General features: G+C 35.8%; 1 protein-coding gene across 1 annotated transcript in view; it reads right to left on the reverse strand.

Moving 5' to 3' along the window:
* Positions 1-24343, reverse strand: part of ORC5 (origin recognition complex subunit 5) — a 55271-nt gene that overhangs the window by 27980 nt on the left and 2948 nt on the right. The window contains exons 2-5 of the mRNA XM_021718225.1: positions 23968-24060; positions 18615-18815; positions 8388-8462; positions 4258-4369 (exon numbers count right to left, since the gene is read on the reverse strand). Of these exons, the coding sequence (XP_021573900.1) occupies positions 4258-4369; positions 8388-8462; positions 18615-18815; positions 23968-24060 (481 nt within the window). The remainder of the gene's footprint in view (positions 1-4257; positions 4370-8387; positions 8463-18614; positions 18816-23967; positions 24061-24343) is intronic.

Raw genomic sequence — 24343 nt, forward strand, 5'->3', positions numbered from 1 at the left:
AAAAATGTGGTACATATACATGATGGAATACTACGCAGCCATAAAAAAGAACAAAATCATTAACTTTGTAGCAACATGAATGGAACTAGAGTTTATAATACTGAGTGATCTCTCACAGAAACAAAGATCTGAGTATCACATGTTCTCACTCATAAGTGGACCTTGAACATCTATTGTAATACTATAAGAAAAGGATTGACAGTGGCGGGAATCTATGGGGGAGGCAGGGAGGGGAAGGGATGTGGGATTAAAGGGTAGTCAATATCTGTCTGGAGGACAGGGGGACACCCCTTATCAACAAGGGTGCCTGAATGATGCATATCTGTATACCTAACTCTTAACTGTTCCCCACAATTTTAAAACAAAAAATATGTTTAAAAAAAAAAAGATTCCCTTTAAGCAAGTCTAAAAATAGCTACATTAAGGGGATACTTTAAACACAGTAGATGACACAAAAATCATTTTCCAAGCCTAGTTTCATATAGAATATTGTCCTGGAGGGATATTAGCTGGGAGACTGTTACTGGATCTGCATTTTTATTTCAAAACTACTAAGAGAAAGTATACAAAGCCAAAACTTGCCTCTGGAGTCTATGTACTTCTACATATTAATACCAAACTTTAAATATAATGTCACTATCTTTATTAACTATGCATGGGAAAACATTTGATACATTGAAAATTTCTAAAAGTTACCTTAAACCTTAGCAATAAAAATATTTACATATAAAAGCCACCAAATAAACAGAAGGATGGAAGAAAAAAGGGAAGAAAGAAGGGAAGAAATGGATGGTCGGACAAATGAACATAAGACAGACAAAAAAGATTGTATACAAATGCAAAAATGGGAATATTTGAAAAGAAAACAGCTAACTCAGACTGCAGTTGCGCATGCTCTTGAACACCTCCATCTAGATACCCCTGGTTGGGCGTGGTGGCTCATGCCTATAATTCCAGCATTTTGGAAGGCTGAGGCAGGAGGACTGCTTGAGGCCAAGAGTTTGAGACCAGTCTAGGCAACAGAGCAAGACCTTATCTCTATAAAAAAATCAAATCAAATCAAAAAAATTAGCCAGGCATAGTGGCACATGCCTGTAATCCCAGCTACTCGGGAGACTGAAGCAGAAGGATCACCTGAGCCCAGGAGGTTGAGGTTGTGGTGAGCTATGATCATGCCACTGAACTCCAGCCTCAGCAACAAGGTGGGACTCTGACTAAAAAATAAATAAAATAAAATAGATATTCCTTATAGACAGCTTTTACTATCCATAAGAAAATTGTGTTGCTGGAAAAGTAGCCCCACTGCTTGGTTATAGACTACAAATAAAACCTCAGAGCATAATTCTATATTCAGCAAATCATGCCGGCTCTCAGGAGAAAATTCCTTCTTCAACAGAAAGCTGAAAACAGTACACTACCAAGTAGTATATACAGGGAAGGAGAAACCCTTTGACTGGTTTCCTGGTTTCTTAGTTTCACTATCCAAGTATGGACTAACACACATAGAAAAGTCATTTCTAACTTGGATGTCTGCTTCCAATTATGAGGAAGTAAGAGGATCCAGAAGATACAATACAGAAAACAATTATTTTCAGATATCAAACAACAGATAGTAAAGGACCATGATACCCGAGAAAAGGTAAACAAATGAGGTGAGTCCTCCCATCAGCCAGGCTTTCTATAACCAGAGGTAACTTTAAAACTGTGGTATGAAGAGAGTTCCAAAAAATGCTTATAAATCTCACTGAGTTAAAGAGACAGAGGTCAGAGTAGAGGGCGCTAAGGCAGCTAGAATTTGCAGGGCAGAGTTCCTGAGGGGAGGGAGCTAAGACAAAAAAGAGTTCCAGAAATCTGTGCAAGGGTTCCCCTCAAGTGTTAGCTATCAATTGTGTATTCATAGTACACAATAAAGTCAAGCTAGGACACATTTTAATGATAAAACAATTACCAGAGAGCTGTAAGTCAAGTAATTCCCAGAGCTCACACAGGTCTTTGAATTGTTCATGTTGGCACCAGTCAGAATGCAGAGACCATATCAAACCCATAGAACATGCAGTAGAGATCCTAGAAGAACTGTATCTTAGAAGTAGAGCTAAAATTAGCATAGAAATAATAAAGACTACTCTAGATCCTCTCTCCAAATGAGCTTAAAAATAACCTCAAAGGGGTCAAATTTATCTGTAAGTAATCATAAATGCTTATCAGGAAAAAGTCCGACACACAATAAAAAAACACAAAGTCTGCAATATGATGAAAAATTACCAGATATAGGAAGAAGCATAACAAATACCCCAAATGAAAAAAAACTGGATCAGGAGGAACAAATCCAAAATAAAAGAGTCCATGGAATTAGTAGACAAGAACAGTAAAACTATTACAAATATGCTCATATGCTCAAGGATATAAAGGAAAACAAAAGCATAATGAGAACTGTAATGAAAAAATTCCAAAAGATGAGATTAACTACAGATTAGACACTTGTGGAAATAAAGGTCAGTGAACAAGACATAAAAACAAGCCAAAAAAAATCCCCCAATAAAATACAGAGAAAAAGATTTAAAATTTAAATAAATAAGCAGAGACTTTCAGTGGAACAATATCAAGTGGTCTAACATACCATAATACAGTCCCACCAAAAAAGGAAAAAGAAAAGGTAAGGGGAACAGATAAAGTATTTGAAGGAATCATGGCTGGAATTTTTCCAAAAGTAATGAAACTATACATCCACAGATCCGAGAAGCTCAATAAATCCCAAGCAGGATAAACAATAGAAGTTATTTTGTTTTTTTCCATTCCTTAAAGACCAAAATAATAATTCTATGAGGTTATAGGGTTTATGAGCTTTGTAAAGTAAAATGTAGAAGAACAATAGTATAAAGGTCGTCAGGGAGGAAATTATAAATCACTGAAATTTCAGACTGTTACGCACATAACTTAACTGACCCTGATTGATACAATAACCAAACTAAACCCTGATCAAGAAACAACAACAACAACAACAATGCATCACCAAAAGATGAATAGTCTATATATAGTAAAGACCAGAAAATTAGACTTCCAAATGTGGCTAAGAGGAGAGGTGTCCTTCACATTAGATACCATAATTTCTAAGGATGATATGAGTATCAAGTTATTAAAATTGGATGACATTAACCACTAAGATAATCTCTTTATACTGATTTTATATAATTCTGAATAATACTAAATAATTTTTCAGTACCTAAACCTAAAATAGGTGATGAAAACATTGAACTATAAACAGTGATGACATAAGTACAAAAAAAGTTTTTTCCACGTCCAAATTTTTTCTAAGGACAAAAACATTTTTTCTAAATAAAATCCTATGAATTACCCATTTTCTTCAGATTCTTTCCTTTCTTCCTTATTTTGTGATTTTCATGGATGAGAAGTTATTAAAAATAAGAACTCCCTTCATCTATTTTAGGCTACTTTTTAAAAAAATCTCAGCTATTTATAATTAGCTAAGGTAGGAGGTGTTATTTGACTGCTATTCTTATGAATACAGGTAAAAATGGGTTAGTCTTAACAATGAATATTTACAGCTTATTAGTTCAGAGTGAGTGTTAAAGAGGCAAAGGTCATGGAATTGCTATTTTTTTCATGGTGTGCTAACCACCTTATGCTTCACAGTTATAAGTTTTGAATCAGAAGGATCACCTTTGCATGATACAAAGCAGCAAAGTCCAGTATTAATCTACAAAGCTATTAAGCAACACAAAAAGCTATTATGCTCTTCCAAAAAACAAATATCATGAGGATCTATAAAATTTAAGATTAAATACAACCTCCAAGAAAATAAGACAAAAGCTAGTAGTTGGTACTACAACAGCTATAGTAATTAAAATGAGATTTACAAAATCAAAAGACGTAAGACCAGCACAAGTATATGATAAAAATTTTAATACATTTAATATGCTTTGCCAATCTATTCTGATTCTTATTTGTGTAGTACAATATATAAACAACTTAATGTACTGACGAAAGATGCTGAAAATATACCATTAACATAAATAAGAAAGTTTCTCATTAAAAAACACTTATTATACAATAAACCCTTAGAGTTTCAAAAAAAATTTTATAAGTAGAGAAATATAAACATTTAATTTAAGATTGGCAGCAAACCTTAATAGTTTAAGATAGTAAAGTATCCCAATTCGAACATGCAAACTTAATCTTTCAAACAACAAAGACTACTTTACTAAGTATCATTTACCAAATCAATGTTTTAAAATTTACCTATGCTGTAATCAGGGAAATACAAGACAAATGGCTCAAAGCATCCAGTATTTGGACGAAACTTTTCCCAAACAATTTCACTGAGGAAGATAACAGTAACATTTCTGTCAGTCTGTAAAAGAAAGAAATAAAAGTAACTTTACATTTAAAAATCTGTCAGAGCAGTAATTCCACTTGGATTTTTCTTTCAAATAAATTCAGCAAAGTTCTAACATACAACCAATTTGCATATCAATAAACCATATTTAGAAAATCTAATCAAGCTGGGCTCGGTGGCTCAGCCTGTAATCCTGCGCCTTTCAGAGGCTGAGGTGAGTGGATTGCCTGAGCCTGCGGGTTCGAGACCCGCCTGGGCAACTTGGCGAGACCTCATCTCTACTATAAATCAAAAAATTAGCTGGGTGTGGTAGATCGTGCCTGTAGTTCCAGCTACTTGGAAGGCTGAGGCGGAAGGATCGCTGGAGCCCAGCAGGTCAAGGCTGCTGTGGCCGGAATCGGCCACTGCACTCCAGTCTGGGCGACAGAGTGAGACTCCAACTCAAAAAAAAAAAAAAAAACCAAAAAAAGAAAAGAAAATCTAATCAAGGAGCTCATCCATTTGCAAATTGTCACACATAATTACTTGGAGTTTCCATAAAACTTGTAGGTTAATCGACATTTCAGTTACCCAGGAATGCTAGACAGTCTCACAAGGGCATATATTACAGAAATTAATAAATACTTTGCTTTAGTAATTAAAACAAAACTCTCTTATGGATATTTTTTAAAAACTATAAACTTTCAATCAATCAAAACAAAAAGGCAAAGCTCAGCATTTCTCAACATTAAAATGACTACATCTCCAGAAGCGTGGTAGAAGGTGTAAAGAAAATAAACAAATTTTTAAAATGGTTACAGCAACACAGAAAAAGAGAAATATGGGGGATTGGCAGTTGAGGGAAACTGCTAGGGGAGGGAGGAGCATACCTCATCAACAAGGGTACCTGCATAATCAATGTTTGTATAGCTAACCCTGATTGTACCCCACATCTTTAAAATTAAAAAATAATTAAAAAAATTAAAAATAAATAAATAAATAAAGACAAATATAGAGTTACAGAAAAATAGATATGCCATATTATACAACTTCATAATACTAGGAAAAGTTAAAGTTTTTTTAAAGGTCATTTTTATACAAATTAAGTAAAACTGAAGTTGAATATACATTAAAAAATGAAAACTATGAGTACTAGTATCTAAAACACCAAATGTTAAGTAAAACATGTCTTTTAAACTATATTTAGAAATTACAATTAATATACCAAAAACAAACATTAAGAGAATGAGCTCAGCACGTCTGTTACCTTTCTACAGAGTAGCCAGTCACAAATGCCTCATGCATTGGTAACTACAATTTATGTATACACACCTCTGCATCCTCTACAAAATTTAAAATTTTCTCATATTCTTTTTTGACATTTCCTAAGCTGACAAAGCAGGCATGATAGTTGTTTTGTCTGTAAGTATTCTTAGGACCCAATTTCAAATATATAAATTGTACTATACTTTTATGGTGATTTACTATTTACTGATTCCTAAGTTGTATATGCTAACCTTATATGCAAATTTTCATTATTTAGAAAAGCATTTTAGTTAACAAAGATAGTTGAGTTCAATAAATGAAGAATGCCATTGAGAATGTAGCATCTTTATGAAAGAGAAGAAAACAGTTTAACTTTCAAATTTTTTTGTCTTAAAAATCCATTGATTTTTAGGAATCTCTGAATTTATTTCTATAGGAGTAAAAAAGTATGCTCTAACCACAATCCTGATTACAAAACACTGAGTTGTTTTTGCTTTAAAAAGATTATCTAAAAACATTTTATAAAATCAGTTTAAAACATATTGAAAGGTTAAAAAAAGAAGATATGTATCAGTCTGAAAGGATTTTAAATTGGTAATGTTCTCTTCTGTTCATCTGAAAGTACTTTCATTGTACAGTGATATCTATCACAATTTAAATTTCCTTCTACTTAGATAAACACTTGATATAAAAAAATGAGAAACGCTTTTGCCAGATTTCTCTTAAATGAAATACACCCTTCAAAAAACCATGCATGTTTTCAAAAATGTCAAAACAACAATTCTCTTTTCTGGCAAGAGCTTAGATTACTGTAAATCTTTTAATTTTCTTTAGTTTATATCATTGAAACTAAAAAATGATGACAGTCCAAACTATTGTGATCAGACACATGGTCACCATTACTTGGTATGAGAAGGAAAAAAAATAGGGTAATCTACACTGAAAAGGTAAGAAGACACGAATGCACTCTGAATACCAGATGGTAAGTCTCAGAGCAAAGCAATGGGAAATAGTGGAAGATAGTAGGCAAAAGAACCACAAACACAAATGAAACAAATAAATAAAAGGAAAAGAAGGAGGAGACATCTACTGGTATTAGTAACCTAATAAGATGTCAAGAGTTAATGAAACCAGGAAAGAATAGACTATGTGAGGTTAACTTCCAGGATAGGCCACCAATTCTTATTCTTCTCCTGTTCTCTAGACACCTCCCCTCCCTCAACTGCATGTGAACTTTAGGAGTTAGTTCTAGGACTTGGTACACAATGATTTCAGTGGCACTTGGAAGGCCTCTATACACTTCTAGCAGTTTCTCAAATTTGAGTAATATTATTTAACTTTGAAAAGGGGGAAAACTCTAAGCACTTCTCTCCCCACATACTTACTTAATTTCTATTACGTTACTTAATACTTTAATTGCATACAAACATAAAACTACTTATGCTCAAAGCACTTATAAAATTATAAAACCAAAATAAATGTCTTAATGAAATACAAAACTACAAAACCAATGAAATTATTTAAATTTAAATATTTAAAATATTTAAATAGTAACTAAGTAGGATAAATGGTATTGTTTTGCTCAAACTAAATTTTTGCTTCCTTTGTAAATATGGTCCTAACAGGAAATAGCCACAGACAGCTCTTCTGAGCTGAGCATTCCTATACTAACTGATATTGGTGAACACAGAATTCTCTCATCAACTTTCTTTATACAAACTACTATAAAACCCTGCTTTTTCCATGGTATTATTATTTGACTTTCACCTGACATAGATGCATAGTAAGCCCAACCCCTGTTCTTTTCTCAATGGACCATGATAATCACAGTAGTAGTAATACTTAATGTTGCTGGCAGGTTCTCCGAAATTGTGACTTTAAGCAAAATGCATATAATGAAACCAATTTTGTTTTTCTCAACATTGTTATACTGAAATGATGCTGAAGAAAACGACCTTATTTGAGAATTTGCTGTGCATAATTTCATTTAAAGCTGCAGTTTCTTTTTTCTTTTTTTAGTTGGAGTTTCTCTGTTGCCCAGACTGGAGTGCAGTGGCCACTCCCGGCCACCGCAGCCTCGACCTGCTGGGCTCTGGCGATCCTTCCGCCTCAGCCTTCCAAGTAGCTGGAACTACAGGCGCGCGCTACCATGCCCGCTCATTTTTTGATTTATTGTAGAGAGGAGGTCTCGCCAAGTTGCCCTGGCGGGTCTCGAACCCGCGGACTCAGGCAATCCACTCACCTCAGCCTCCCAAAGGTGTGGGATTACAGGCTGAGCCAGAGAGCCCGGCTTAAAGCTGCAGTTTCCAAGAACCTATTGATGATGTTAATTGAGGATTTACTGCACTATATGGTGCCAACACAATGGTAAATTGAAATACAAAGCTGGGTTCTCACATTGAGTGGCCACAAGACAGAAATTCAAATGATCCAGAATAGCCATACCATAATAATAATTCTTAGATTATTGGAATGAAAAGAAAATTTTTAAATCTTTGCAAGACTTTAAAGTCTGGCCTCTCATCATTATTAAAATATTTTAGTAGAAAGCAGTTTTTTACTTTATAATTCAAGATAAAAAGCTAAAATAATTGAAAAATAAATGTTATCAAATTATAAATTGCTTTTACTATTAAAAAAAATACTGACCTCTATTCATAACAGGAGATGCAAATTTAAATTATGCTAAAATCTTATTTCTCACCTATCAGATGGCAAAATGAAAAAAATGTACAACACAATCGGTCGATTAGGTTATGGGGAAAAACCACCCTCATGCATTACTTACCAATTCTTGTAACCTAAGAAACCCAGGCAAAATATTTGCTTCCATATCTCTTAGATACTCTGCTTTATCTAGAACCTTAAAAAGAGAGAGAGAGAGAGATGTAGTGTCAAAATCAATTTATAAAGTCCTCTACAAAATAATATGGTTTGAATATATCCCTCAAAGTTCGTATATTGGCAACTTAATCCCCAATGCAATAGTGGTAGAAAATGGAAACTCATAAGAACCCTTATGTCATAAGGGTTCTGCACCCCATGAGTAGATCAATGTAGAAAGTTAGTTATTGAGAAAGTAACTTTCTTACAAAATGAACTTCCACCTCCTCTCAACCTTGCGCTTGTCTGCCTCTGTGTTTCTGCCTTTTACTGAGGGATGAGGCAGCAAGGAGGTCCTTGCCAGATTTGTGTCCCTCAATCTTGAATTTCCTAGCCTTCAGAACTATAAGAAATAAACGGCCCAGTTTGTGGTATTGTTAAAGCAATACAAGGCAGGCTAAGATGAAAGATTTACATAATATACTGCAAAATTCAAAACTTGAGCTTTCCATGTTATAAATAAAAATTAGAACTTCTGAATTAACTTTAAAACTACTCTTTACATTTGTGGAAAGACATTTCAAAAGGTTAACTAAGTTAAAAATCAGACTACTTTTAAAAATTTTTAACCCAACAGTCTAAATAGAAAATGTGTAATAGCTACATTGAAAAGGTTTATTTTACGGCGGTCTACCAAAAAAATGATGGTATAAGGTGGCCTAAGGACATTTTCTTGGCATATAAGAAATACAACAGTGTGCATTTTTAAATTCTACTTGATAAAGATAAACATCTACCATATACTAAAAATTATAGGTCATTTGACCTGAGAGACACAAAAGAAAATTCTTAATTTCATCATGTAGAACCTTCTTGCTTGAACTTTGTAACTGCGGATAAACCTTGCTTACCTACCTAGATAAATGATCCCGTTAAAAAAGATTCCATTTTTGTTCAATGTAATGATAATACTATTGGAATTATATTTTGTAAAAAGGTCCTATCTTTTAGAGATAACAGTGAAGCATTTATATATGACATAATATGATGCAGAGAATGGATGGGGTACCACTGACACAAGTTTTGCTACAAGCTAATTATTGAAACTGGGTGATGAATACATTACACTATTCTCTTGATTTAACATGTCTGAAATTTCCATAATAAAAAGTTTTTTTTAAACTTTCCAGAGGTTGTCACTAATCCATTAAAAGAAGGTCAAAGTCTTATTAAAAAGTGCTACCTAAATAGTCTTTTGTTTTTACTTTTTATTGTGGAAATTTTAAAATATACACAAAAGTAGGGAAACCAGTATTATGAATCCTTATACTTCATTCACCCAGTCTCAACAGACATCAACATAAGGCCAACCTTGTTTCTTCTATGCTACTCTACACTTGCCCCCCCATGCAATCTTGTTGGATTATTTTAAAACAAATTCCAGAAATTACAGCACTCCATCTGTAAATATGCAAGTATGCAGCTCTAAGAGATGAAGATTCTTTTTAAACATAACCACAGTATCAATATCGTACCATTAAAAAAAAACACCATTCCTTAATATCACCAAATAACCACTGTTCAAATTTTCCCACTAATTCCATAAATTTCTTCTTATAGTTAAAATGCTTAATCCAAGTTCCAAAAAGGTCCACACCTTGCATTGTACTACATATGGCTTGTCTTCTAAGTCTCTTTTAAACTATAAGAGTTCTCCCTTCCTTCTTCATTTCTTTGTTATTTATCTGTTAAAGAAACCAGGGCATATATCATGCAGAATTTTCCATATTTTGGATTGGCTGATGGCATCGCTATACTGTTTCTATATCCCCTATATGATCAGATTCAGGTTCAAGATTTAGCAAGAATACTTCACAAAGTAGTGCTATATATTTTGTATTGCATTACCTCAGCAGGCATACAATACTTGGTTCTCTCTCTTTTTTGTGATATTAAAACTGATCAATAGATTCAAGTGTTAGCTTGATCTATCCATTAAAAATTTCTCCAGCTGCCTTTCACACAATAACTTTTGCATCATTTGATGATCATTGCATATAACCATTATTTCAATAGAAACTGAAAAACTGTGATCTATTGGTGGAAATTTTTCTAGGAAAAAACTTTCCCTCATTCATGATTTGGCTATCCAGGACAAAAGAGATAAATGTTTTATTCTTTCCCTTGATCTACCAATGTTCAGAAGAATGAGCTTGTACCTATATTAGTTTCTTGTGGTTGCTGTAACATAACTACAAACTTGCTGGCTTACAACAGACTTAAAAGTTATTCTCTCATGGTTCGGGAAACTAGAACATCGATGAGACAAAATCAAGGTGTCAGCAGGACCACACTCCTTCCAGTAGCTCTAAGAGAAAATACATTCCTAGTCTCTTCCAGTTGGTAGCCACATCACTTCAATCTTCAAGGACAGCATCTTCAAATTTCTGACTCTGCTTTCTGCTGCTTCTGTTACCTGACCTTCTCCTTTGTGTGATGCAGTTTAATCTCCCTCTTCTTCTCTCCTATACAGACACCTGTGATTACATTTCAGGTTCAGTCAGATAATCCAGGTAAATCTCCTCAGCTCAAAAGCCCTCATAGAACTATATGTGCAAAGACCCCTTTTCCAAATAAGGCAACATTTAAAAATTCCAGAGATTAGGACCTGATACATTCCGGTCTGTTATTCAGCCTGCTGCAGTGTCCTACTAAATTAAACTCCCAAAATAACTAGCAAGTTGAGGTTTTATGTTTTTATCGCATTAGTTTAGTACTGTTATAAATTTATAGATTTGAAGATAACTAATATGTGCTACTATCCACTGAATTCATTCTTCTTTTTGATGGTCAAACTGTCCTATCCTTGGCCAGTGGAAATTTTAAATTGGCTTCTATGTAATTTTGTGTTTTTTTTTTAATTTTACAGTTGTGGGGTACAGTGGAGATTTACTAGATAAGTAGGTTGCATGCAGATGAAGTTTGGGTTTCTAACTGGTCCTTCCTCCTCCTGATAGTGAACCAGGTAACCATTGGGTTCCCACATTGTGTTATCACATCCTCCCCACCTTCCTGCCTCCCTCCCCCCAGCAGTGTCCAGCATCTGACCTTATGCAGTACTCAGGGCCCACTTATGAGTGAGAACATGCAGTATTCTGTGTTTCTGTGATAGTTCACTTAGTATAATCCCCAACACCATCGAAGTTGCTGTGAAGGCCATCATTTTGTTCTTTATGGCTGTATAATATTCCATCGTGTACATGTACCATATTTTCTTTATCTATTCCACTTTTGATGGACATCTCTGGGTTGGTTCCATGTTTTCACAATTGCAGTAAACATGCATGTGCAGGTGTCTTTTATTTACGTTCCTCTGGGTATATTTCCAGGAAAGGAACTGAGGAATCATATGGAAGCTCAACTTTAGTTCTCTGAGAAATCATGACACTGTTTTCTATAGAGGTTGAACTAGCTTACATTTACCCACCAACAGTGTAGAAGTGTCTGCTTTTCTCCACAACCACACTAGCACCTGTTGTTTTTAGACTTATTAATGATAGTCATCCTTACCAGTGTTAGGTGGTTTTCATTGTAGTTTTGATTTACATTTCTCTAATGAGTAGTGAGGCTGACCATTTCTTTCACGTGTTTGTAGGCTGCCTGAATGCCATCTTTGAGAAGTGTCTGTCATGTCTTTGCTCTCCTTTTAATCAGATGTTTTTTTCCTTTTACTTTAAGTTCCTTGTAGATCCTGGATGTTATTAGGCCTTTGTCAGAGGCATAGCTTGCAAATATTTTTTCCTATTCCATGGGTTGTCTCTTTATCTCTTGATGGTTTCTTTTGCTATGCAAAAGCTTTTCAGTTTGATAAAGTCCCACTTGTCTATCTTAACTTTTATTGCATTTGCTTTTGGGGAATTGTCATTAATTCATTGCCTGCTCCAAAGCCCAGAAGGGTGTTCCCTACAGTTCTTCTAGGATTCTTATACTTGGAGGTTTTATAGTTGAGTCCTTGATCCAGTTTCCTAGCACCATTTGCTAAATATGGTTGCCATTTCCCAATGTCTGCTATTAATGGCTTTGTTCAAGATGAGTTGATTAAGGGACCGTGTTTTTATTTCCAGATTATCTGTCACGTTCCATTGTCTATGTGCCTATTCCTGTACCAATACCATGCTGTCTTGGTTACTGTAGCCTTGTAATAAAGTTTAATGTCTAGAAGTGAGATACCTCCAGCTTTGTTCCTTTTGCTGAAGACTGCTTTGGCTATTTGTGCTCTTTTTTGCTTCTATATGAATTCTGTATTTTCTTTTCTAGGTCTGTGAAAAATGATGTTGGCAATTTTATAGGGATTGCTTTGAATCTGTAGAATGCCTCGGGTAAGATGAACATCTTGACAATACTGATTCTTCCAATCCATGAGCATGGGATGTTTTTCCATTTATTTGTCTCATCCTTGATTTATCTGAGCTGTGTTTTGTAATTCTCACTGTAAAGGGCTTTCACTTCTCTGGTTAAGTGGAGACCAAGGTATTTCACTTTTTTGTGTGGCTACTGTAAATAAAACTGTGGTTTGTATTTGGTTCTCACTCTGCTTTTTGTTGGTGTACAGAAATGTAGATGTCTTTTGTGCGTTGACTCTGTGTCCTGAGACTTTACCAAAGTCATTTATCTGTGCAAGAAGCTTTTGACCTCTAGAGTTTTCTAGATATAGAATGATATCTGCAAAGAGGGATAATTTAACGTCCTCTTTTCCTATTTGGATACCCCTGATTTCCTTCTCCTGCCTGATTGCTCTGCCTAGAATTTCCAGGGTACTGCTGCTGAATAGGAAGGGTTAGAGTGGACATCCTTGTCTTTTTCTGTTTCTTAGGGGGGATGCTTCTAGCGTCTGCCCATTAAGCATGATGTTGGCTGCAACTTTGTGATAGATGGCTCTTACTGTTTTGAGGAATGTTCCTTCTATGTCTAGGTATTCAAAGGTTTTTATTAAGAAGGGATGCTGGATTTTATCAAATGCATTTTCTGCATCTAATGAGATAATCATGTTGTTCTTGGTTTTACACCTGGAAATGTGCTAAATTATGCTTATGGTCTGACAAATGTTGAACCAGCCCTGCGTCCTAGGAATGAAGCCTGCCTGGACATGATGGATAATCCTTAAAATGTGTTGTTAAATATGATTTGCTAGAATCTTCTAAAAAAGTTTTGCATCTACGTTCATTAAGGAAATTGGCCTGCAATTCTCTTTCCTTGTTAGGTCTTTGTAAATTGGTTTCTATGTCTTTTTAAATAACCCTAGTAGTCCCCATGTCTTTTTTAAATGACTCTGATAGTTTCCTAGGTTTCTAGTATGTCAATATGTTTTAGGTTCATATTGTATATTTTTTTAAAATCACTCTTTCTCCAAAAGAAACTCTTTTTCTCTCTAAACATTTATACTTTATTAGTAAGTCTACTGCAAATTATAAAAGGCAATAAATACATTTCCCCAAATAATATCTATTCAGATCTTTTATTCATTTTTAATTGGTTGTTCTTTTATTTTTTATTTATTTATTTATTTATTTAGAGTTGGAGTCTCACTCTGTCACCCAGACTGGAGTGCAGTGGCTGCTCCCGGCCACCGCAGCCTCGACCTGCTGGGCTCCGGTGATTTCCGCCTCGGCCTTCTGAGTAGCCGGAATTACAGGTGCACTACCATGCCTGGCTGATTTTTTGATATATTGTAGAGATGAGGTCTCGCTGCCCAGGCGGGTCTCGAACCCGCAGGCTCAGGCAATCCACTCACCTCAGCCTCCCAAAGGTGCGGGACTACAGGCTGAGCCACCAAGCCCGGCTTGGTTGTTCTTTTAAAAAATTTTCTAGTTTCTTAACCACTAGAACACCAGGAATGAGTTGTCTTGTTATAACTGAGTTTTACAAGCTCTTTGTATATTCTGGATGCAGGTCTTTTATCAGACATATGATTCGTAAGATTTTCTCCCATTCTGTGGGTTGCTTTCACTTTCTGGATGGTATTCTTCGAAGCACAAACCTTTTTAATTTTGATGAAGCCCAAGATACCTACTTTTTTCCTTTTGTTGGTGTTTCTTTTAGTGCCATATCTAAGAAACCATTGCCCAATCCACAGTCAAGAAGATTTATGTCTATGTTTTCTTTAAGTATTTTTATAGTTTTAGTTCTCACAATGGTATTTGATTCATTTTTCATTATTTTTTGTATATAGTGTGAGGTAGGGGTCCAGCTCTCCTTTTTTTCTTGTGAATACTTCCTGTCCCACCACTGACTGTTAAAAAGATTATTCTTTCTCTATGGAATTATCTTGGCACCCTTGCTAAACATTACTGGTTCTTCCTGGATATTTTTTCCTGGGACATGGTGAAACTTACCTCTTTTTTTTTTTCCAATTCAGTCCATGTTGGTTTCACCATTTCTGCATATGCCTTTCTATTTATGCTTGCTGTCTCCTCCCTTTGCCTGACTCAACATTACTGGGTCATCTCATTCTCTAATGTTCTTAGTGCATATTCTAGCTTGGCACACTAATTCTCCTAATCTTCAGGGAGGGTCAAGACCAATCATTTCCCATTTTTTGAATAAAGAGGTAATTGAGTCGCATAGAAGTGGAATGATTTACTCAAGGTCACAAAGCCTGGCTGGGTGTAGTGGCTCACGACTGCAATCCCAGCACTTTGGGAGGCTGAGGTGGGAGGATCACTTGAGGCCAGGAGTTCAAGACCAGCCTGGACAACATAGCGAGATCTCATTTTTACAAGAAAATAAAATAATTAGCTAGTTGTGGTGGTACACACCTGAAGTCCCAGGTACTCGGGAGGCTGAGGAGGGAGGATTGCCTAAGCCCAGGAGGTTAAGGCTGCAGTGAGCCATGACCATGCCACTGCAGTCCAGCCTGGGAAACAAAATGAGACTCCAACTCAAACAAAACAAAACAAAACAAAGCCCATTAGTGGAAAGATCAGGACTAGACCTCTGGTCTTCTGACATCCAGGTCCTTGGGATGTCTGTAGTTACTCTACTTGAATGATACCACTACCTAAGCCAAGTGATGATAGGCTAAATTTTAATTCTCAAAAATGTGGGAAGCTAATATTTTACTTATTAATTCCAAAAGAGGATCTAATAAAAGTCTGTTAGCTTAAAAAAAAATTTTTTTTTAATACATATATATATTATTTCCCAAATAATCCACATTTTTGTATGTTTTATTAATAGCTTAAAACAATGTATGAGAAAATTTATGCCTAAAATATTTCATTCCTAATTAGTTTAGACAAAATAAAGGAAAATTATTTACTGCTATAAAGACATAAATTAGTTTCTAGATGATGCATTCCAATTGTGGAATTTCCCATCAATCTTCATTTAAATAACTCTCTAATCCAGAACACATATTAGTTTGAACAAATTAGTTCATTTTTTATGCCAATTTTAATGCAAAATGCAAAGCTAAAGCAGTAAATAGTTCATTCTTCTGATTTGATAATAGTTAACCCACTGCAACTAACAATTTTATGATATTCTAGTGAATGATCCTTCTTTTAAAGCAATTATCAGATAACTTACATTCAGACAAGTAAAAATTGCAATTCAGATTCAAACATTTTTCTTAATAATGTACACTAAGGCATTCTAATAGACTCTCAATTTGTAAGCTAGTTTCTGACTAGAAAACATTCTTAACCACCTTCCTAAATTATTTCCTAAGTATTGAAGCTTACCAACCCAAATATTATATAGCTGAACATTCCATAGATTTACTCTCAGAAATGTTCAATACTAAACACCTGTAAACCTTTCTACCCTTAACATTTAGTCAATAAATACTTATGGAATGCCTAAGGTTGATCCATTTGGTTTGAAAAATGAATAGGGCCCTACTTACCCTTCATGGCTGTTTTTAGAATATTGATTCTCCTTCCCTTCTGAAAGACACTCAGCTTTGAAACTCTACTTGTTCGAGTTAGCCACATATTCTTAGATCAATCCTCATTCTTTAAAGATTGAAGTTTTTGACTATCACTTCTCTCATACAACTCCCATATTTGTGAATATTTCAAAATCCATAGAGATGATCCCTGCAGGTACACCTTATGTCAGTAGCTGCACTTACCTGCCCCTTCATGATGACATGGAGCAGACCACCACTCAAACACCTTAATGACCTGCCCCCATCAAGGGGAATGTTTAAAAGCATTCAACCTCAAGCAGCCATTTACCATTGCTTTACTGACTCTGACTCTGGTATGGCCATGTGCTCTTTGAGCTATGGCCACCACCACTTTTCCTAAGCTTTGGCCTCCTCTCCTACCTTGAAGCGGTGAATTTCTTTCTCTCTCTCTCTCTCTCGTTTACTTTCTAAATAAACTATATTTTCCAATCTAACTTCTGTTCAATTCTTTGTATCTTTCACGTGGCACTGGATCACACATCACACACCCACAACCCTGGTGGGTATGACCTAACGATCTGGAGGCCCTGTTGGGAATGTGACCCAACAAATGCTACACTATTTACTATGAAGTGATTCATTTTTCACTATTTTGTAAAAAAGTGTGGTCAAGTTGCTGGTAGGTGATCCTCAAGATGTCTTGGAATGGGAAGGGTTAATTTACCACATTTGACATACTACATATTAACTTGCTTATTCTCTTTCTTCCTCAACTATGCTTTAAGCTACAAGTGGTCAGAGACTGTTTTTTTCCTTTTTCTATCTCCAATTCCTAGAACAGTGCCCATGGCACATAGAAAGTCCTCAATAAATATTTGTTGAATATATAATGAATGAAACTAGCATGTAGAAGAAAATGTATAAAATGTTTTACACATTTTAGAAGATGTAAGAATGCTAAAATTTGGTCTCTCCAGTGAATTTATTTATTTATTTTATTTATTTATTTTTTTTTTGAGTTGGAGTCTCACTCTGTCGCCCAGACTGGAGTGCAGACTGGAGCGGCCACCGCAGCCTCGACCTGCTGGGCTCCGGCGATCCTTCTGCCTCAGCCTTCCGAGTAGCCGGAACTACAGGCGTGCGCTACCACGCCTGGCTGATTTTTTGATTTATTGTAGAGATGAGGTCTCGCTGCCCAGGTGGGTCTCAAACTCGTGGGCTCAGGCACTCCGCTCACCTCAGCCTCCCAAAGGCGTGAGATTACAGGCTAAGCCACCGAGCCCGGCTTTCAGTGAATTTATAACTTAGCAGTTATGATAAGGCATTCTATTAAAATTTACTCCAATTCCAAAGATAACTATATTTTAATAGGTTAAAATATTATAATAAATTCACTATTGTAAGACACATTACACATTTTCAATTGTCTGCTAGTCATTTCCACATTGATGCGACAACTACAACTTATCAATGTAGTCAACCTAAAAATCAAACAACTCCTCTTTCCCCCACAAACTTAGCCCACACACAATGCACAAGTTTGGTCTTTGCTGTCTATTCCACTTATGTCTTTCTGCATCTTCTGCCCCAACTCTAGTACAGGCTCAAATATCTTCTCATAGTCAACAAAAGCCTTAAAACCATTTTTCTAACCTTCAGTCTTTCATCCCCCTCCAATCTACCTATTTAAAATGCCTTCAGAGTAATTTTCCTAAGGCATATTTAAGATCTTCATTACCTCCTTTTACTTCCTAAGAAATGAAATAAAGCACTTTATTTATATATAGCTTTCAAGACCCTCCATGATCTGCCCCAACTTACCTTCCAGTCTTTTTCTCCCTCCACACTTTATAACCTACTAAAACTAGACTATTTGGCACTCTATGTCCTTCGTTCCCAAATGCATGCCTTTGCTTACATAATTTCTTCCATATGAAATTCCTCTTCTTCAGTTTCTTCCTATAAAACCCTAATCATTCATTGAGGTCTATCTCAAATGCTACCTCATGAAGCTGTATCAGATGCATGTAAATTAGTACTTTGTATCTCGAGGCTATCACTTATTACATTCTGCATAGTCATATGTGAATATGTACCATAACTCTTCTATTAAATGAAGCTTCCTTTGGATAAGGAACACATCTAACACATTTTCATAACCCAAAAGCACCTTCCACAGAGCAACGTGCATGACAGGATTCAAAACAAATAAACAAAAATTGATCTAATAAATAATCAGATTTCAAAAAAGAGATGATATAATCAAGCTCAATTACTCACAATATATACAGTCTGATCCTTGAGATTTTCAGCTGTGGTTACTTTCTTAAATAAGCGAACAAAGTCATTAAATGTTTCGCAGGTTATTTCAGTAGAACATCCATCCTCTGAAGAACTAAAATGATTCAACTTGTTTAAAATTTGTTCCAAAAGCAGCCTCAAGGTAAAGCATTCAACACAATTCATAAAGACATGTGGAAGCTGAAAAAAAAAACAAAAATAGTGTAAATAAAAAACACGTTTACAACATAATGGCTCTGCTGACTATCACCACTTGCTTTTCCAAATCTATATCCCACCATTCTCCAACCTGACCTGTGCCCCAAAGGCCTGACAGCTACTGATTACAGCACCTAGACTCTCTTATATTCTGGCTGTATTTAGAAAAATAAAATTTGGTCCCTCCAGTGAATTTATAACTTAGCTGTTATGATGAGGCATTATATTAAAATGTATTCCAATTCCAAAGATAATTATTTTTTTAAAGTTTAAAATATTATAATAAATTCATTAATATAAAACACATTACACATCTGGAAGAACCAGCAAGAAACTGAGGGAAAATGGCAGAAAAGAGAAGTCAGATATTTATTCCCATCACTCTCACCAACACCACCCTTCAGCAGCCCACAGCTTGGATGTGCTCTACTAACAGAGACCACAGCTCCAGTTAGGCAGTCCTTCTTCTGAAACCACACCTCTTTTGGGGTCTGGTAAAACCTCCTTTCTATAGTCACTTCAGGTCTAGGGGTGGTAAAGACCCTGGATTACCCCTTGATGAGTCCCTTAAAACTTCCTCAACCTCTTTAAAATAGTCCCTTCATTAAACTCAGCTCATTTATTTCTTTGATTTTGCCATTATCGGGATTCAAAGCAAACATATTTTCCTCTAAAGAATTCTCATAAAGAAACCCGTACAATTCTGTTCCCTAGGCCTGTTATTGTGCTTTGAAAACCTTATTATAAGGCTACAGTAGTGAAGACAGCATGATGTTGGTACTGGAATAGGCACATACACCAATGGAACAGGACAGATATCTGGAAATAAAAACATGATCCCTCAACCAACTCATCTTTAACAAAGCCATTAATAATAAACATTGGGGAAAGGAAACCATATTTAGCAAATGGTGCTAAGGAAAACTGGCTAGCCATATGCAGAAGAATGAAACTGGACCCCTACCTATCACTACATACAAAAATCAACTCAAAACAGATCAAGGACTTAAATGTAAAACCTTCAACCATAAGAATCCCAGAAAAAAATATAGGGAACACCCTTCTGGACATTGAAGTAGGCAATGAATTCATGACAACATCCCCAGAAGCAAATGCAACAAAAAGCTAAGATAGACAAGTGGGACTTTATCAAACTGAAAAACTTTTGCACAGCAAAAGAAACCATCAAGAGAGTAAAGAGAAACCCACAGAATGGGAAGAAATATTTGCAAGCTATGCATCTGACAAAGGCCTGACATCCAGGATCTACAAGGAATTCAAATGAACTGAAAGGAAATACCCCCATTAAAAAGTGGGCAAAGGACAAACCAATATTTCTCAAAGAATGACACAGAAGTAGCCAACAAATGAAAATACTCTCTGACTCACTAATCATCACAGAAATACAAATCAAAGTTACAATGAGATACCACCTAACACTGGTAAGGATGGCTATCATTAACATGTCAAAAAATAACAGATGCTGGCGCGACTGTGGAGAAAAGCAGACACTTCTACGCTGTTGGTGGGAATGTAAACTACTCCAACTTCTATAGAAAACAGTATGGCAATTTCTCAAAGAACTAAAAATTAAGCTTTCATATGATCAGCAATCCCTCCCCTGGGAATATACTCAGAGGAACATAAATTGCTCTATAAAAAGACACCTGCTCACACATATTTATGGCCACACTATTCACAACTGCAAAAACATGGAGTCAACCCAAATGCCCACTGAAAGTAGACTAAAAAAATGTGGTACATATACACGATGGAATATTACGCAGCCATAAAGAAAGACAAAAGCATGGCTTTCGCAGCAACTTGGATGTAGTTCGACGCATTATACGAAGTAAACAAAGAACTGAGTATCACATTTTCTCAATCATAAGTGGGCCCTGAACTCCAGTCACATTAGCACAAGGGTGGGATTGGCAGTCACAGGGCATGGCTTGAGGAAGGGGAAGGAACATCTGGCAACAAAATGGGTTCCTAGTCCACTACCAAGAGGAGAGAGGGCCAGCAAGAAGGCCAAATTTCACTGGCATGCAGCCTACTTACGTTGCAAACCCTCACTTGTACCCTACAACTCTAAAATAAAACAACATTAAAAAAAGGAAACACCTTGGGGGGCGGGGGAAAGAAAAACCCAAGTACAACTGAATGTTAAAATTCTCAACAGGAATTTCATATTTATAACTTTAGGATAATGTATTTCTGTATGTGTGCACGTGTGTGTGTGTGTGAGAGAGAGAGAGAGAAAGAAAGAGAGTGTGTGTGAGAGAGAGAAAGAGTGAGAGAGAGAGAGAGAGAGAGAGAAAGACAGGGTCTCATCCTGTTACCCAGGTTTGAGTTCAGTGTCACAATCATAGCTTATTGCAGTCTAAAATTCCTGGAATCAAGCAATGCTTCTACCTCAGCCTCCCAAGTAATTAGGCCTAAAGGTACACACCACCACATCTGGCTAATTTTTTTTAATTTTTTGTAGCGATGGGGTCTTATGTTGCCCAGGCTGTTCAACTCCTTTCAACTCCTGGCCTCAAGTGATACTCTGGCCTCAGCCTCCCAAATGCTGGGATTACAGGCATGAGCCTTGCACCTGGCCTAATATAATACTCTTAGTGATGATGGAACCTAAGTCAAAAAAAGGAATTTCAAGAGTTAAGAAACCATAGCAATCTTCCTATGAAGATTATAAGAACTAGCTCTTCATTTAAAGATCTACATGAAGTAACTCCAGAAATAATAAGGAAACAAAAGACCTGCTCACAAATACAGCCTGCTCTCAAAATAAAATTACAAAAGCAGTACAGGTCATTCAGAGTCAGATAATTTGTGCCATCTGGCACTAATGATAGAATCTTTAACTGTGTTTGGTGACTTTAGAAACTTCATTCATTAAGAAGGATTTTCTTTATCTCTCAATAACAGTGTAACTAAAGTCACATTATACTTACTTGGGGACAGTTTTGCCAGTATTTACTAACCCTCTTCACTCTCATTCCTTTATGTACAAGAGCCCACAACATTTTGTTATGAATTAAGTGTCTTGCTTACAGCATTTTTTCTATCTATGATCTTTAGTGGAAACATATTCCAAGTGCTTGTCTGTGTTTCCATATGAGTAGTGATGATCTTCATATAGTACACTGATTAAGTAGTAGCAAAAATTATAAGGCGCTTTAAAAATGGAATATAGCTTTTAAACATGAAACTATCTTATCAGGTTTTCATGCTTTTATTCAACATATATTTTTTGGACACTCCATATAGGGGGTTCTCAAATCCAAATGCCTGAACCAGGACCTTGCACACTTAGATTCTGAAGTCTAGTATATAGTCTAGGCATCTGTTTTTAAAATGCACAGCAAATCTTTGGGATAAAAGGCTGAAATCCACAAGTTAATATGTGCCAAGCATTGTGCTTGGGGATAATCTCAAGAAACTCACCATCTAAAGCCAGGGAAAAAAAATCACAGCTGAGAGAGCTAAATATTATGACAGAATTAAGCACAGTGTGCTGAGGTTGCAAAACAGAGGGGCAAAGACCTCCTGAAGTATAAGAAAAAGAAAATCCAGCAAAATAAATAAGCATTTGCCAAACAATAGGGTAGTAAAGGAAGAGTGAGTACAGGAAAGCCATCCTAACCAGAGGGAGCGGCATATGCCAAGGTTTAAGAATAAGAGAGTAGGAACTATAAGCAGCTCAATATGCCATACTAACCATGCAAACATGCATTCTCAAAACTACAGTAAGACTGGGGTCAGCAAACCAAACCCTGTGGGCTAGCCACTTGTTTTTACATATATAGTTGCTTTGAAACACAGCCATTCTCATTTAGATAGAGATTGTCCATGGCAGCTTTTATACTATGGCAGAGTTAAGTAGTTGAGACAGAAACTATACAGTCCACAAGCCCAAAATGTTTACTATTAGACCCTTAGGAAAAAGTCTGCCTGTCCCTGATTTAGGATATGAAAAATCACTGAGTATGATCGACTCCAAACCTATCTAAGTTGTTGCAAAGTCCATATATTGGTCCTTCTGTATGGCTATATAATATTCCATCGTATATATGCACCACATTTTTTTTTATCCAGTCCAGCTTCGATGGGCAACATGTTTGGTTCCATGTTTTTGCTATTGTGAATACAGCTGCAACAAACATACATGTGCAGGTATCTTTTTGGTAGAATGATTTGAATTCCTCTGGATATATTCCCAATAGGGGAATTGCTGGGTCATATGGGAAACTGTCAGGGGAGGGGGGTGGGATTGGCAGTTGAGGGAAACTGCTGGGGGAGGGAGAGGTATACCTTATCAACAAGGGTATCTGCATGATCAATGTTTGTATACCTAAACCTGAAATGTACCCCACATCTTTATAATAAAAATTAAAATTAAAAAAAAGGATATGAAAGAGCAATGCTCATAAATAATAGCCAACCTTCACTGAATGTTTACCATGTATTAAGTATGGTAAAAAGTACTTTTCGTTAAAAAAAAAAAAAAAAAAAGTACTTTTCGTGTATTAGCATTCAATCCTCATAATCTTAAATGTTGTCACTATGCCCTACTTTGCAGATGGGAAAAGCACTAAGTGGTGCGTCCAGAAGAGTAGCATGAGTCTGCCAGACTCTACAGCCCAGACTCTTAACCATTATATTATGAAAGATAAAATGAATCCAGCTCATGAAAGGTATTATCCATCAGGCACATCACTTAACACAGTCCTAGAGCTCTTAAGTAAGATTTGCAGGGGCTACCTGCAAGGTGAAGATTACAATTAAGAGACTTACAGAAATCCATGGAAAAAACAGGGTAAATGAAATGGATAGCAGCAGTGGCCATGATGAAAGGAAATGGCATCATGACTTTAAGGATGCAGAATCAGTAGAAAATGTTTATTGATGTGATTTACTGAATGAGTAAGGAAAAGTACAAACTTAAGAAAATGAAAGTTTAGACAACGGTGTCAATAGTAAGATCACTCACAGAGAGAGGTAACATGAGAACAAGGGCAGTGGAAAAGTGGTATGTTCAGTTTTGTGTTTGTGGAGATTCAGAATTATCAGTAGCAATATTATAAATTAAACAATGAAAAAGAACAGATTTTGATAGTTGTATTCTTACCTCTAAAGTGTTCAACAAAGTTTGTGTGACGTAGGTCTTTCCACTAGCAGTATGTCCATAAATAAAAATGGATGGAAAGCTGAAATGATGTCTCTAAGGGAAGAAAAGACAAGGTGAATCTTAGGCTGTACAAAACAGAAAACAAGCACTTATCAACTTGTGAGAAAACTTTATGTGGTAAAGTAAAATATTCAGTCCAAATTACCTGAACAGTGAGCATACAGTGGATTCAGCAACACAGTTTGAACTTACTTAAATTCAACTCTCAGAGCTTTCTCTGTTATGAAATTAAATTTTCTGTAAAACTGTATTTGGCATATTTTATTATATATTTGTACTTTTTATTATTATATAGGCTTATATATACAAACTCTTA

The sequence above is a fragment of the Carlito syrichta genome, unplaced genomic scaffold (genome assembly GCF_000164805.1).
Source record: "Carlito syrichta isolate Samal-C Ts95f unplaced genomic scaffold, Tarsius_syrichta-2.0.1 Scaffold311950, whole genome shotgun sequence".
Lineage (NCBI taxonomy): Eukaryota > Metazoa > Chordata > Mammalia > Primates > Tarsiidae > Carlito > Carlito syrichta.